This window comes from Emys orbicularis, chromosome 3 (genome assembly GCF_028017835.1).
Source record: "Emys orbicularis isolate rEmyOrb1 chromosome 3, rEmyOrb1.hap1, whole genome shotgun sequence".
Lineage (NCBI taxonomy): Eukaryota > Metazoa > Chordata > Testudines > Emydidae > Emys > Emys orbicularis.
The window spans coordinates 65,496,301-65,513,388 of NC_088685.1; the positions used below are offsets into that span (position 1 = coordinate 65,496,301).

Consider the following 17,088-nt stretch of genomic DNA (forward strand, 5'->3'; position numbering starts at 1 on the left):
TCAGTGTAATCCGCTGGTGGGCCGCGAGACATTTTGTTTATGTTGACCATCTGCTGGCACGGCCCCCCCCCCCCCCCCCCCGCAGCTCCCAGTGACTGCAGTTCACCGTTCTCGGCCAATGGGAGCTGCGGGAAGTGGCGTGCCATAAACAAAATGTCTCGCGGCCCGCCAGCGGATTACCCTGATGGGCCACGTGCCGAAGGTTGCCGACCCCTGTAGTGGTTCCTCGAGCTCAGGCTCAAAGGTGTGCCACTCTGTGTCGCTGTGTCAGGCAACAAACAGTCAATTAAGAGTCTGTGGTTCTGACCTTCTGGCGGGCAGAGTGGTAAGCATAAGTGGTCCCTAGCCAAAGCCTTGGTGCTCGGGCAGGGGCAATCACAGGGGCCCTGACCCTCTGGGTGGAGAGAGCAGGAAACAGGCTTTTGCCTAAGCCTCCTGGCTAAGGCGGCCCGCAGTCTTCAGTCTGGGGCCCGCCACAAGCAAGGCCTGGTCCACACTACCCCCCTACTTCGGACTAAGGTACGCAAATTCAGCTACGTTAATAACGTAGCTGAATTCGAAGTACCTTAGTCCAAACTTACCGCGGGTCCAGACGCGGCAGGCAGGCTCCCCCGTCGATGCCGCGTACTCCTCTCGCTGAGCTGGAGTACCGGCGTCGACGGCGAGCACTTCCAGGATCGATCCGGGATCGATTTATCGCGTCTAGACAAGACGCGATAAATCGATCCCAGAACACCGATTGCCTGCCGTCGGACCCGGAGGTAAGTGTAGACGTACCCCAAAGCACAGGCTTACTGGCCAAGGGGTGAATAGGCCATCACCTCAGGAGTGGGTTTGGTAGCAGAAGGTAGGGGGACCTGGGCCCAGCCCCGAGGCCTAATAGTGGCGAATGGTTCCACCACTGGGTCAGCCGGGATCCCATTGAAACACGCTGATTCGTGCTGTGGCAACAAAACCGGACTAAAGTCTGATTTCCCTGGGCCAGTTCCTACCACAATCTGGGCAGGGGATTCCGTAGTCCAAAGGTCCGCTGTTTCCTCCGGGTACATTGCAGACAGCAGTCCCGGCAACTCCTCTCCAGGGTCGGTCTCCTCCGGGCAGAGCACTGCACAGCGCAGGTTCAGTTCTGGAGTTCTGCAGTGGGCTGGAGTTGTCTGTCTGCTTCCCTAGCTCGGGCAAACTGAGCTGCATGGCCTGCCTTTTCTACTTCCTGTCATGGTCCTCTGCTTCTGTCTTGGGCCTTTCAAAATCTAGTCCAAATATAAACTGGAGGTTCTTTTGATCTGAGTAATGATTAATAATACTTATCACTTTTATAGTGCTCTACATCTTCACCGTGCTTTACAAGCTTTAATTAATATTTACAACATCCGATGTGAAACAAGAGATTTTGCTTTTAGCTGCCCTGAAAAAAATAAAAAAATAAAAGCATGCCGCACCTAGGACAGAGATATGCAGAGGAAAACAGTTAGGGAGGTTTAAAAACATCATGAAAATCACCTCTCCAAATTTACATAACAATGGGCATGATAGTACCATAATGCTTTAAGTTGCATAAAACAGTAGTTAGTTTTAGAATTAAGGCTTTAGATAAGTAATAATTAATGATAGTTTATAGTTAAAAATCCAAAATGGCGCTGATGATGATTCTCTATTAGAAAACATCAAAATGGAGGACACAGACTAAGTTGACCAATAGCAGACAAGAGATAGGGGTGAACTAGAGTTCAACAGGCATGACTCAGCTTCCTCTCCAAAAATGCCTGAAGGAATTAGGAGGAGGACTAATGCTAATGCTAATAAAGGAGGATTTAGACAGGATGAGGGTTTATGCTAATAAATTCAAGCTGATTGGCTGAGCTGGTATAATTAGGCAGGGAGGATCTGTGCTAATTTCTGATCTTGGAAAAGCAACCAATCAGAGAAGACTAGGGACTGAATATAAGGCTGACAACCAGCAGACTGATGTGTGAGTGGAACCAAGCAGAGAAGATCAACCAGCAAGGAGAAGAGAAGCAGCAACCTGAAGCAGCAGCAGCAACTGAAGCTTCTGAGGCAGCTAGAGACTTCTAGAAGGCAGCACCCACAGAAGCAGAAGAAGCAGTCTGAGGTGGTAACAGGAGAGAGCAGTAGCAGCCAGGAACCCCGCAGCCCTGCCAACCATTTCTATTACCTTGACAGAACAGAAGGACCCCCAGAGATGATACAGAGGGATTATAGAAGGAGTTTAAATTTGATTTTCTGTCTAATTTAAAAGAATGACTGGGTGTGCCTGTAAATAAAGCTGGACACCTGCCTTTGTGTGAGACTCACCCCACCCATCCTGTGACCGTTGGCCACCCCTCACAGGATGATAGTGTTAAGTAGTAAAGATTTTTCTTATATTATTGTAATGCTTTCTTATGCATTGTATAGAAGCTCTGCTTAACTACAATATTGAAATAATTGTATTAAAGCGCTATGCATGTGTATAAAAGATCTCTATGTACTTTAAGTATTAAATTGTAATGGCTATATGGTTTATGTATGCTATGCTTCCTATGTGGTCTGTGTCTTTTATTTTATTGCACCGCTTTAAATGTATGATTTCTTTCTTGCTTTATTGAATATATTGTAACTGATTATTTCCTTTAAATAAAAAATATTTTGTTTTAGAAGAATTACTGCTTGGTTATGAGTCCTTTGAGTGGAGGGCTGTATCCGTGTCCTCCCAGGGGTTAGCAGGATTAGTTTGCTCTGAGGAGTCCTCTGCAGGTTGGAGACAAATCCCCTGGTGAAACTCTGGCAATTCCTCTAGGGTGGGCCACCACCTTATTACCCATTTGGGCGGAATAAATTGACAAACCACTTATGGCTATAGGCAGGCTGGTATTAAAGTGCCTGAGGTCCAAATTTGGGGTAACAGATGAAGCAGGTAAGCGTCCTTATTTACAGATGGGAAGACTGAGAGGTCAATGTTTGCCAAACATTATTAGTTCCTTTGTGTGATATAAAAAAATTAGCTTTTCTTTGAGCCACTGATCCATTTGGAGTTTAGAGAATACCCTACATGCTAAATTTCCTCCTTTTCCTGTTACAACACTTTAAAATGCATCTTTGGTGTTATAGCTTTCTTTCTTGCATTATAGCGGTTTATACATAATCCTTAATGATCTTGGTTCAGGGTAAACAAACATTGCATAGAATTGAATTCTTTTCCAGTTGTCTGCCTCAAATTTGCTTTTTTTTAAAAAACAAACACCTTTTTGTTCAATTTTTCTGATATATCTGTTAACATTTTAAATGTCTAAGTCACACTTTTAGCTCCTTCATATACAGGACATACAAGTTTAAAGAATATTAGCAAAATATTCTTAATCTATATATGCACCAGATATGATAATGATTAGAAATTGGACATGGTGGACATAATGACAAATAGTCTTGGTGTTAACCCACTGGACTGGGGCTCAGGAGAGACTGGGGCTCTGTTGCACGTGTCCTGTCTGATGATGGGCAAACTGTTTAATCTCTCTCTGCCTCAGTTCCCATTTTTTTGCTTGTATGTTGTAGCCCTTTCTCCCACCCTTTGTTGTTCTTGCCTTAAAGAGCTTATTTTACTATGTGTTTGTACACTGCCTGGCACAGTGGGTATTTGGTGATTAATGTCTCGAGATGCTACTGGAATTAAACAAAACAAAATCCCCACAATAGCAGGACTATCTTCTAGATGGGAACAGTGAGGCCCAGAAACAACTGGTATTCTCTCTGATATTTGTACAGCACCTCTTTACTGCACTGTACACCTGAGCGACATTAAACCTGAAAATAGTATCTGATATTCGCTCACACCTGCTGCTCTTTTAGACTGGCCCATACAATAGAATACTACCTCTTTCATTGTTTGGGACTTTGCCAAAACTGTATACTATATAAATACTTTGTTTTCTCCTTTGCCAAAACTAGCTGCATTCCTGTTCAGTGTAATTCTCCTGCTAGAGGGGTATTACTTGCCTTTTTTCATATTTGTTGATTATAGTTATATTATGATAAGGTTTGACATTGATCAAAGTTGCACTGAAATTCTGTACTGCTTTAACTGATGAGTATGCAGATTTCATATCTTTCTAATAAAGTACCATTGTATTCTTGTTTTGAATGAGACAGTGTTGTTAATTTTGGCAGTTTTTTTATCCTTTCTAATCTTTTCCTGTGATGACACTTTAAAAGCAAGAGACATACACCTGATAATCTATTACTGCAATCTACAAAAAGAAACATGTATGTGCAGTACCTAGTACTATTTTTTTTGTCTGTGTGACTTTTTTCCCCCCATTCTACTATTATAAAAATTATTACTCTGTAGTTTTGGTCTTAGTCTGTTCACAGATCTAAAAAAATGTTAGGGATGGCAAAGTATATTAAAACGGTAAGATTGATTCAGTCCATTTAAGGATGATATTTGCCAGAAATTTGATAAATGTTCCTGTTGAACAAAAAGTATTTTCCCTGAATGGTAGTTGTAGATTGTTTTTGAGAGTTATTTCTTAGTTTTTGAACACAGAATTGAAGTAATAAATGAGAAAAACAGAGCAAAGGACTAGATATTTATTAAAGTACTCAACAAGTAGCTTGTTGTTCCATGCTAAATTTTCTCAGATAAACTATCATGAAATAAAATAATATTAAACTATTAAAACTCTGAATGCATAATTAAACAAATTTTTAAGCATCCCTTTAATATTTCAGATAGCTCAACTATTGCATTATCTTGCATTTTTAGGTGCATGTTATCCGAGAGGTGGCAACCATGGCTCAGGAAAAGCTAGGTGTGTCCTGCGAAGTAATTGATCTGAAGACCATTTTACCTTGGGATACAGAGGCTGTTTGCAAGGTAGAAATATAATGCTACTTAATACATAAAACATTATTTTGGTTGATGTACCCAGGAGTATCTACAATAATTTAATACTGAGGGTAATGGGGACAGTGCTTTGTATATATGATTGAAGATTTATATTTGTTTGTAAATTATTATATGCACAGTAAATACAAAGGAAACATTTGCAGAACACTATGTGCCTCATTATCATTAAAGGGAGGATAACAGTTTAGACCACTAAACAATAGTGGTGTACCAGCATGTTCTTTTGAAGGATTTTTATAATTTATTTTACAGCATTCCAGGGTTTTTACCGTATAGGTTTAAGGCAGGTAAACAGAGTGTTTGAAAATCACTTTTCTCCTCATGTCTCGCTCTGTCTATCCTCTTCTGGCATCCATAGGCCCATGGAATTTAGTGGGAGTTATTTTTGTGTGTGTGATTTTTCTTTGCCACTCCATGGTGACAGTTTTATCTCATTATAAGTGGGTAAAGACATTTATGACCTGGCTGATTTGTTAAGCCTGTTTTCTAGAAAAAAGTGGTTTTGATTTTTTTTTTTTAAAGATAGCAGCACTTTAGCATTTTTTGTTTTTCACATCATTAGAGGTGAGCGTTTACTGGTCTGGCATTTGATTCAGATTCCCTGGAACCACAGGTTCAAATTCTGGCATGGTTGAATGCGCCTTTCGTCTTCTAAGGTAGATATATTGTAAATATAATAGCTTGCGGTATAGGAGTCTTTCAGATGGGACCTTAAAAAAATAAGGTACTGAACAGCTTGCCTGGAAGTTGAAATATCATGTGTTAAGTGCATCAGTAACTTAGCTTTGTTCCTCAAGTGTCCTGTGCTCTACAGTACTTGTGACTTTTCTTTGTTGTGCTGCTTCCTTTTCACCTTCATAGAGTTGCCAGCAGAAGGGTCACGGATAACCAAACATATTGGAGGTGTTTTTGAAAACAGATTCTGCTTGGATGGGGTGGAAGAGGCACCTAAAGAAGGTTCTCAATATCTGTAACCTTCCCTCCCCCACTCGTGGCACCTGGCCACTTGCCAGAAAGTAGCTGGTAAAGAAATTGGTACTTCTGTATATACTGAGTGAAGCTAGAATTAAATATGAGGCACTGAACGCTGAAGTTAAAACTTCAGAGGGGGTGAGAATTGAAAACATTCAGTTGAAGTTAGAAAATTTCAAATGTGCTTATGGTGTTTTCAGAAAGGCCAAAGCTTTAATATGATTGGAAATTAAATATAGTGAAGCTTGAGTAAACTGTGCCCCTTCTGACAAATATATTACACTGAGCAGGCGGCATGTCGGCTGGGACCTATATACACCGCCATGAAGGTGCCACTCCAGGGGGCTCCACAGCCGACCCGACAGGTACCGCTAGGGGAAGAACCTTCTGACGATCATGCACGCGGCGCGCGCACACCTATTAGAATGGACATGAGCAACACATCTCGAAGAATAACAGTTACAAGGGGTAGGTAACCGCTTTCTCTCACACAAAAGATGATGGTTTGGGGCTTTAGTAATTATTAGTCAAGGTCATAGAAGTCACATAAGTTCTTCTTCGAGTGATTGCTCATGCGCTGCGTGCACGATTGCCGGAAAGCTTTTCTCCTAGCGGTACCTGTCAGGTTGGCTGTGGAGACCCGCCGCCTGTTCAGTTCCTTCTTACCACCCGTGACGGTCATTGGAACAGCTCAGTCTCTTGCTTCTGCAAGTGTCTTACCTAGTGATTCCCTTGTTTTTCAGTGTAAATAGTTCAATAGTTAGTTAGTTAGTTAATAGTGTAGATTAAAGAACAGGAGTACTTGTGGCACCTTAGAGACTAAGAAATTTATTTGAGCATAAGCTTTCGTGAGCTGCAGCCCACTTCATCGGATGCATAGAATGGAACACACAGAAAGAAGAGATTTATACATACAGAGAACATGAAAAGGTGGGAGTAGCCATACCAACTGTAAGAGGCCAATCAAGTGAGATGAGCTATCATCAGCAGGAGAGAGAAAAAAACCTTTGAAGTGATAATCGAGATGACCCATAGAAGGTGTGTGGATATTTTAACATGGGGAAATAGATTCAATTAGTGTAATGACCCAACCATTCCCAGTCTCTGTTCAAACCTAAGTTAATTGTATCTAATTTGCATATTAATTCAAGTTCAGCAGTCTCTCTTTGGAGTCTGTTTTTGAATTTTTTTTGTTGCAAAATTGCCACCTTCAAGTCTGTCACTGAGTGGTTAGTTTAGCTTACTTAGGGGGGTTTCTCCCCGCTCTTCACTCCCCGGCGCTGGGGCATGCCTCGGTCGCAGGGGTTTAAGGCGTGTGAGAGGTGTGCAAAACCTATGCCAACAAGTGATCCACACGCCTCCTGTCTCAAGTGCCTCGGGGAGGGCCATCAGACAGATAAGTGTCCTATTTGAAGGAGACCTAGGACTAAGAGGGAGTGTGACTATTGCCTGAAGCTCCTCCTGATGGAGTCGACCCTTCAGCCACAGCCAGAGCCGACACCGGCATCCTCGGTGTGCAGCGCACTGGCCTTGTTGTGGATGTTCCAGCACTGAGGAAGGACTCGGCAAGGGAGCACCGGCACCGCTCCCTGGCCCGCAAGGCCCGTACCACGCGGCGGCACCGTTCACAGTCCCTGGTGCCACATAAGAAAAAGAAAACATACAGGGGACGTTCCCCTGTCAGGAAGCCGAGGAGAGATTCATCATCAGAGGAAGCCCATGATGTTACGGCGCCAATCTCTGTCTCCCTGGTACTGATCCCTGGCATCGTCAGGCTCCGCTCCTCCGTGGTTGGGTACAGAGTACTTGTCAGAGTCAGACACAGAATCGTCTGTGTCCCAACGCAGCCACTACCACTCCCGGTCCCGGCACCGATCCCAGCACCGTAAGTCAGCGGAACAACCGGTACTGGCTGTTACTTGGCCATCCCAGTGGCAGGGCCCAGTGCAATGGCCTTTTTGGACCCCTTGGGCCTACCACCAGGCTCAAGGTCAGGGATCTAGGCCAGTATTGGTGGTATCGGCCCCCCGTGCCCTCCATCAGCGACGTTGATGGCACTCTACACCCCTAGGGCCCCTGAGGACCCAGTACGGCTGTTGAGCGACCACAGACAATCACAGCCACTCCTCCACCAACGTCGGTGGCACCTGATCCTCCAGTCGTGGGGAGCTCTGTGGTACTTGGCCCGACCTCTAGAGAACCCGAGGGGCAGGAAGTCCCTGTCCCGGGAACGTCTTCCTCCTCCTCACCGGATGAGACTATTGGGGCACGTGGCGGCCTGTACATACGTGGTACAGCACGCCAGGCTGTGCCTGCGGCCCCTCCAGGCATGGGTAGCGCAGGTGCACAGACGGCAGGGACCCATTGGACTCAATAGTGACCCTCCCGCCTCGCATTCTCCACTCTCTCCACTGGTGGCTGCAACCACAGCTGGTTTGTGCGGGAGTACCCTTTGCAGAACCCCAGCCCTCGCTTTCCCTGGTCACGGACGCCTCCGCGCTCGGTTGGGGAGTCCATCTGGGCAATACCAGAACCCAGGGCCTCTGGTGCCATGCAGAGCTATCGCTGCACATGAATGTGAGGGAGCTGAGGGCGGTTCGCCTGGCATGCCAGGCGTTTCAGGCCCGCCTTCAGGGCATGTGCGTATCAGTGCTCACGGACAATGCTGCAGCGATGTTCTATATAAACAAACGGGAGGGTGCTCACTCCTCTCCCCTCTGTCGGGAAGCCCTCGTGCTGTTGGACTTCTGTATCACCCACTTCATACACCTGCAGGCGTCGCACCTTCCGGGGGCACAGAACGAGCAGGCATACCACCTCAGTCACTCGTTCCATGGACATGAGTGTTCCCTCAGACCGGACATCGCTCACTCAATTTTCCAGAGGTGGGGCTCTCCCCACATGGACCTGTTCGCGATGTGGAGAAACAGGAAGTGCCAGAGATTCTGCTCCTTCCTGAACCACAGCCCAGGTTCCACCGCGGATGCCTTTCATTTATCATGGATGGGTCACCTGCTGTACGTGTTCCCGCCATTCCCCCTCATACACAGAGTGCTCCTCAAGACTCATCAGGACAGGGCTTCCCTGATCCTCATAGCGCCAGCGTGGCCTCGCCAGCACTGGTTCACCATGTTACTGAACTTCTCTCAGTGGGCAGACCAGTAGCACTCCCTTTCTCTCCGACCCTAATCATGGAGGACCACAGCCGTCTACAGCTCCCCAACCTGGAGTCCCTCCACCTCATGGCATGGAAACTCCATGGCTGAACCTTCTTGAGCTCTAGTGCTTGCACTCAGTGAGGGAGGTCCTGTTAGGAAGTAGGAAACCCTCCACGCGAGCCACTTACCTGGCTAAGTGGAAGCGTTTCTCCATTTGGTCTCCACAAAGGGGAACTGAGCCACAATCAGCCACAATTCCCCTTATTTTGGACTGTCTTTTATATCTCAAGCACCAAGGGTTAGCGAAATCATCCCTGAGGGTACACCTTGCGGCCATTTCAGTCTTTCACCCGGGATCGGCGGGTGGGTCGGTGTTCGGTAACCCCATGGTGGGCAGGTTTCTTAAGGGCCTGGACAGACTTTATCCTCCAGCACGTCGGCCGATTCCCCCTGGGACCTCAACCTGGTCCTGTCCTCACTCATGGGGCCCCCCTTTGAGCCCATGGCTACCTGCCGTCTATCCTACCTTTCCTGGAAGGTGGCTTTTCTGGTGGCTATAACCTCCGCTTGAAGGGTATCCAAACTCAGGGCCCTGACCTCCGAACTGCCTTATACGGTATTTTATAAACACAAGGTGCAGCTACGCCCCCCCCCTCCCCCGCGTTCCTGCCTAAGGTTGTCTCCCAGTTTCATGTGAGCCAGGATATATTCTTACCTGTGTTCTTTCCTAAACCCTATGCCACTAACAGGGAGCGCATGTTCCATTCCTTGGACGTTAGACGTGCCTTAGCATTTTACACTGAACGCACAAAGCTGTTTCGTAAGTCACCGCAGCTTTTTATTGCTATCGCAGAAAGAATGAGGGGACTCCTGATCTCATTCCAGTGCATCTCGTCATGGATCACGTCCTGCATCAGGACTTGCCGTGACCTGGCCAAAGTTCCAGCCCCTCCGATTACGGTGCACTCTACCAGAGCGCAGGCGACATCCGCAGCTTTACTGGCGCAGGTCCCTATCCAGGACATCTGCAAGACGGCGACCTCGTCTTCAGTTCGCACCTTCACTTCCCACTACGCCATCACCCAGCAGGTGAGGGACGATGCTGGGTTTGGTAGGGCAGTCCTGCATTCAGCAACCAGGTGAATTCCGACCCCTCCTCCGGGGTAACTGCTTGGAAGTCACCTATTGGAATGCACATGAGCAATCACTCGAAGAAGAAAAAACGGTTACTTACCTCTCATAACTGTTGTTCTTTGAGATGTGTTGCTCATGTCCATTCCAAATCCCGCCCGCCTCCCATGAAGAAATACAGGCATAGATATACTGACACATGAAGTGCGACATGACGGTGTGGATGGAAGACCATGTTGCTGCCTTGCATATGTCCTGGATAGGGACCTGTGCAAGGAATGCGGCAGACAAAGGACGTGATCCATGACGACATGCACTGGGACGATATGGGAAGCCCCTTCATTCACTGCGATTACAATAAAGAGCTGTGGTGACTTACGAAAGGGCTTTGTGCGTTCAATGTAGAAGGCTAGGTAGGGCATGCCTGACGTCCACGGAATGGAGCATTCACTCTCTGTTACTGGCATGTGGCTTAGGGAAGAATAGAGGCGCATGCGGTGCGCGCGTACACACCTGTTGGAATAGACATGAGCAACACTTCTCGAAGAACAACTGTTACAGGAGGTAGGTAACCGTTTTTTACAGTGAGAATGAGATACTTTATTTTTTTGTCTGCATGGGCTACAGGTACCGTTCTGACACACCATTTAAATTCAGGATGTACAGGTACGGACTTTTTGTTAATAATTATTGCTACTTAATCATTAAAAGTAGCATTAGAACTTAAATTTTCAATTTAACTATTTAAAATTAAGTAATTTAAGTAAGATTTGTTAAATAAAAAATATCAAACTCTAGGAATTACTTGACATAACTAAAGCTTATGGTGAGGCATGGGAAAAAGTGGATTAAAACTGTTAGTGCTTTGGAGACAAGCAGCAACATGTCAGGGATTTTCCTTTGCAATGGCTGACTAGTTAATCTACATTTTGAGATGTTGTTTCTAGTTGGGAACTTTGTATCGGTGATTTATAAATACAGCATCAACAATTTTCTAGTTTCACAAAGTTGTACTTCACAGCGGCCACTGGAGGCCTCTCTTAAACCAAGTTAAACAACTGGTTTGATTTGACTTTGCACTTGCTGACTATTGTCCTGTGAGGAACTCGGAGTGTGAAATTATGCTAAATAATAATTTAAAAAAAGTTGCTGCCTAATCTCATTGCTTTAATTTTTTCAGGTTTCAGGGCTAGATTTAGCTCTGAAATATGTTGTCATCTCGGCCCTAAGGCACTTGTGGTGGAAAGTTTACCTGGAAGGGGTTGTCAGTGCATTCCCGGACAGCCTGCATCAGCAGTGCTCTTGTGGAATCCCAGCCAGAACTGAAAGCTATCCTGTGGGAGGCTAAATGTGCACTCGCTGTCTGCACTGCTCAGGGCAAATCCCTCTTCTGACAGTGGCAAATCAAGCATTTAGTTTGTAGAAAGTGCTGTTGACTCTCTGCCAGAATAAAAGCAGAGAATTTGCATCACTGCTGCCTTTTTATGTAATGTTTTACTAATCTTAAGAATTAGAAAGGTTTCTCATGAGATAAATGGTTTATCTCTTGTTTCTATGCAGTGAAGAAAACTGTCCCTTGATTCTAAAATTGGTGTTGATCTGGTCCATTCATAGGTGTTATGGTAATACAAATTATACTTAATAATAATCAGGATGTTGGTTTCTGATCAAAGATTACTCATTATTCAGCCTGAGAATAGCAAAACAGTAAGGCCTGGTCTACACTAGGCGTTTATGTCGATTTTAGCGCCGTTACATCGAATTAACCCTGCACCCGTCCACACCACGAGTCTATTTAGTTCGACATAGAGGCCTCTTAAATTCGACTTCTGTACTCCTCCCCAACGAGGGGAGTAGCGCTAAATTCGACATGGCCATATCGAATTAGGCTTGGTGTGGATGGAAATCGACGCTAATAGCTCCGGGAGCTATCCCACAGTGCACCACTCTGTTGACGCTCTGGACAGCAGTCCGAGCTCGGATGCTCTGACCAGCCACACAGGAAAAGCCCCGGGAAAATTTGAATTCCTTTTCCTGTCTGGGCAGTTTGAATCTCATTTCCTGTTTGGACATCGTGGCGAGCTGAGCAGCACTGGCAATGATGCAGAGCTCTCCAGCAGAGATGGCCATGCAATCTCAGAATAGAAAGAGGGCCCCAGCATGGACTGATCGGGAAGTCTTGGATCTGATCGCTGTGTGGGGCGATGAGTCCGTGCTTTCCGAGCTGCGCTCCAAAAGACGGAACGCAAAGATCTATGAGAAGATCTCTAAAGCCATGGCAGAGAGAGGATACAGCCGGGATGCAACGCAGTGCCGCGTGAAAATCAAGGAGCTGAGACAAGGCTACCAGAAGACCAAAGAGGCAAACGGACGATCTGGATCCCAGCCCCACACATCCCGTTTCTACGAGGCACTGCATTCCATCCTAGGTGCGGCCGCCATCACTACCCCACCACTGACTGTGGACTCTGAGGATGGGATATTGTCCACGGCCGGTTCCTCGGACATGTTAGCGGACGGGGAAGATGAGGAAGGAGATGAGGAGGACGAGGCAGTCGACAGCGCTTACCAAGCTGATTTCCCCGACAGCCAGGAGCTCTTCATCACCCTTACAGAGATCCCCTACCAACCCTCCCCAGCATGTAACCCGGACACAGATTCAGGGGAAGGATCAAGCGGTAAGTGCTTTAAACATCTAAACATTTATTTTTAACAAAACTGGAATATTAAGAATAAGAACAATGTGTGCTTCATGATTTCTTTACCCTGGGCGCTTAAGTATTCAGTTCCAACTATTTAAAAAAAATCTAACAGTGTCCGGTTGTGCATGATTCTGCTGCCCAAGCTACTCCACTTTTTAGTCCCTGCCACTGCAGCTATATGAAAATCCGGTCTATATGTCCGGGGATAGAGCAATAATCCTCCACGGACATCTCGACGAAGCTCTCCTGCAGGTAATGGGAAAGCCTGTTCATCAGGTTCCTGGGGAGAGCGGCCTTACTGGGTCCTCCGAAGTAGGAGACGTTCCCGCGCCAGGAGACAAGCAAGTACTCCGGGATCATTGCCTTGCACAGCATGGTGGCATAGGGCCCTGGTCTTTGCAGGCTTTCCCGAAGCATCCTTTCCTTCTCGCTGTCCGAGATCCTCAGGATAGTTATGTCGCTCATGATGACCTGCTTTGAATTAGGTAGGGGACTGTTAGTATTGGGACTGCTTGCAAGTTCCTTTACAGAACTGTAACCGCTGGTTTACAGCCACGCGGTGGAGGCGGGAGAGGGGCAGCATACAGGGATCTTTCCCTGGGACATCCGCGAGGGGGTGGGGCAGGGCCACAGTTCATGCTTGGCCGATTGCTGGCAGCAGAGACTGGCATTGCTTTCAATGTGAATGGAGGCCAGTGGTACTACTAAAGTTTTAAGCAGCCACAAGTTTACGGCTTACCATGTTTGCCTGCTACAGAGATTACGGTGTCCTGCCACGCTTCCCAGATCGGCAGTGCAAAACCCCAGGCACTGAAGGCGAGGTCCGAAAATTCGACCTTGTCCTGAGTGCGCATGTGAGAGGTGCGGTGCATGGTCTTGTTCACAGAGAAAGACTATGTTCTTTGTTCACAACTACATTTATGTTTCGGAGGAATTCACTACCTTTTCCTCATTCCCACAGCCACATCTGCGACTGTCTCCCAACCCAGCCTGGCATCACACTCCCAGAGGCTAACGCACATTAGCCGGAGGAAGAAGAAGACGAGAGAGGACATGTTCTCAGAACTAATGGGCTACTCCCGAGCCCAGGCAGCACAGCAGAACCATTGGAGGGAGAATTTGTCCCAAATGCACCGGACACACATGGACCGTGAGGAGAGGTGGCGGCAGGAAGACCAGCAGGCGACTCAAACGCTGCTTGGACTTCTGAGGGAGCAAACGGACACGCTCCGGCGCCTTGTTGATGTTCTGCAGGAACGGAGGCAGGAGGACAGAGCCCCGCTGCAGTCTATCAGCAACCGCACTCCCCCGCCACCAAGTCCCATACCCCCCTCGCCCAAAGTCCAAAGAAGGAGGGGCGGCAGAGTCCGTGAAAACTCTCACTCGACCCCTGCAGACTGCTCAAGCACCAGAAGGCTGTCATTCCCCAAAATTTGAAAAGTCATATCCTGCCCGCCTCACCCAAGCCCCCGTCCAAGTTTCACCCCCCAGTTTCATGTGTGGTTGTTAATAAAAAACATGTTTCTGTTCATTAGTGTTTCAATCATGTTCTTTTGAGGGACAGTCTGTCTGAAGGGGGGGAAGGGGCTTGGTAATTGGACAGGACAGTCACCTTTAGCAGGGTACACAGGCGGGGGCAGGTCCAGCAGCAGGGCACACACACAGTGCAGTGAGTAGTTACCCTGGTCAGTCTGGGAGGTGGTTTTCATGTTCTGTGCGTGGGGGGGTGGCTTGCTCTGTGACTTTGTGGCGGGGGAGGGCAGTTACAGATCTTATGCAGTGGTCCTTGTCCTGGATCACAGAGCCACGCAGCAGGGGATCTGTAACCCTCCTCCCCCTGCCATAAAGTCACATAGCCCCCACATACTCGCAGTCCCGCTCAGGAGGGCTGGCAGGCTCCGTTGAAACAACCAGTCCGCCACTGCGAATCCTGTCATTCCTGGAGTTTAGAAGGATCATTTGCATCAGTACACTACACCCACTCCCCACCACAGTCTGCGTCCCAGGTTTAAAACATTCCCGCGAAAACAGTAATAAAGACAACGGTGTTCATTAACAAAATAAAACTGATTTTATTTTTTTGGAAGGGGGTGGAGGGGGTCTGTAACTGGAGAGGATAGTCAACAGTAACTGGGTAAAGAAACGGGGGCAGGTTCAGCTTCTCTGTACAGAAACTTAAAAGTCACTGGTTACCCTGCTCACTGTGGAACCTAGCTGTCAAAGCCTCCCGGATGCACAGCGCGTCCCGCTGGGCTCTTCTAATTGCCCGGCTGTCTGGCTGGGCGTAATCAGATGCCAGGCTATTTGCCTCAACCTCCCACCCCGCCATAAAGGTCTCTCCCTTGCTCTCACAGAGATTGTGGAGCACACAGCAAGCTGCTATAACAACGGGGATATTGGTTTCGCTGAGATCACAGCGAGTCAGTAAGCTTCTCCATCTCCCCTTGAGACGGCCAAAAGCACACTCCACAACCATTCTGCACTTGCTCAGCCCGTAGTTGAACAGTTCTTTTTCAGTGTCCAGGGCGCCAGTATAGGGCTTCATGAGCCAGGGCATTAGCGGGTAGGCTGGGTCCCCAAGGATCACTGTAGGCATCTCCACATCCCCAAGAGTTATTTTGTGGTCGGGAAATAAATACCTTCCTGCAGCCGTCTAAACAGACCAGAGTTCCTGAAGACGCGAGCGTCATGAACCTTGCCCGGCCATCCGACGTTGATGTTTGTAAAACGTCCCCGATGGTCCACCAGTGCTTGCAGCACCATTGAAAAGTAGCCCTTTCTGTTAATGTACTGGCTGGCCTGGTGCTCCGGTCCCAGGATAGGGATGTGAGTTCCATCTATAGCCCCACCGCAGTTTGGGAATCCCATCGCGGCGAAGCCATCTATGATGACCTCCACGTTTCCCAGGGTCACTACCTTTGAGAGCAGTACCTTAACGATTGCGTTGGCTACTTGCATCACAACAACCCCCACGGTAGATTTGCCCACGCCAAACTGGTTCGCGACAGACCGGTAGCAGTCTGGTGTTGCAAGCTTCCAGAGGGCTATGGCCACTCGCTTCTGGACAGTCAGGGCTGCTCGCATCCGGGTGTCATTCCGCTTCAGGGCAGGGGACAGCAACTCACAAAGTTCAAGGAAAGTCCCCTTCCGCATGCGAAAGTTTCGCAGCCACTGGGATTCATCCCAGACCTGCAGCACTATGCGGTCCCACCAGTCCGTGCTTGTTTCCTGTGCCCAGAATCGCCGTTTCACAACATCCACATGACCCATTGTCGCCGTGATGTCCTCGGCGCTGGGTCCCGTGCTTTCTGACAGGCCTGTGCTACTCTCAGACTTCAGGCCCTCACCGCGGTGCCGTAGCCTCCTCGCCTGGTTTATCTGCATCTGCCTCTGGGAAAGGTGGATGATAACCTGCGAGGCGTTGACAAGGGCCACAACTGCAGCGATGGTCGCAGCGGGATCCATGCTCGCAGTGCTGTGGCGTCCGCGCTGTCACTGACCGGAAAAGTGCGCAAACTGATTTCCCGCCGGCGCTTTCAGGGAGGGAGGGAGGGCGGTAGTGACGGACGGATGACGACAAGTACCCAAAAGCACCCTCGACCCTTTTTTTTTACCCAGAAGGCATTGGCGGCTCGACCCAGAATTCCAATGGGCAGCGGGGACTGCGGGAACTGTGGGATAGCTGCCCACAGTGCACCGCTTCCAATGTCGACGCTTTCCCCGTTAGTGTGGACTCACAAAGTCGAATTACTATCCTTAGTGTGGACACACACGTTCGACTTTGCAATATCGATTCTACATTTTCGATTTAAGAGAAATCGAACTACCCTCGTAGTGTAGACATACCCTAAGATAAAAATGTTATAAATATTGATAATGATGGTAAGAGAAATACTTTCACTTGACTAATTAAGCTGTAACTCTATTTTATCCTATCAGTTGCTTGTCACAGCAAATACTTACAAACATGCATACGTTTGTATAGAAAGCATATTACCCAGATTTGAAGCCCATCCCTTAGTTGTTTGTAAGTTTAATGTTACAGTTTAATCTTTGTGAGCAATATTTAAAGAACTGAAATTGCAGCTTTTCTACACATTAGTATTTGAATGATCTGACAAATCTAATGAAAGCTTGGAGTGATGTACATCTTCTAAACTTTGTATCAGAGTTTGTGTATATTTAGAAAACTTCAATCTCAAACCTGATAATTTTTATA

At 47.4% G+C, this 17,088-nt stretch overlaps 1 protein-coding gene across 1 annotated transcript in view; it reads left to right on the forward strand.

The window, feature by feature from the left end:
- The window catches only part of BCKDHB (branched chain keto acid dehydrogenase E1 subunit beta), a 258,498-nt gene that overhangs the window by 81,673 nt on the left and 159,737 nt on the right, over nt 1-17,088 (forward strand). Inside the window, exon 7 of the mRNA XM_065400997.1 lies at nt 4,763-4,873. Coding sequence (XP_065257069.1) covers nt 4,763-4,873 — 111 coding nt within the window. The remainder of the gene's footprint in view (nt 1-4,762; nt 4,874-17,088) is intronic.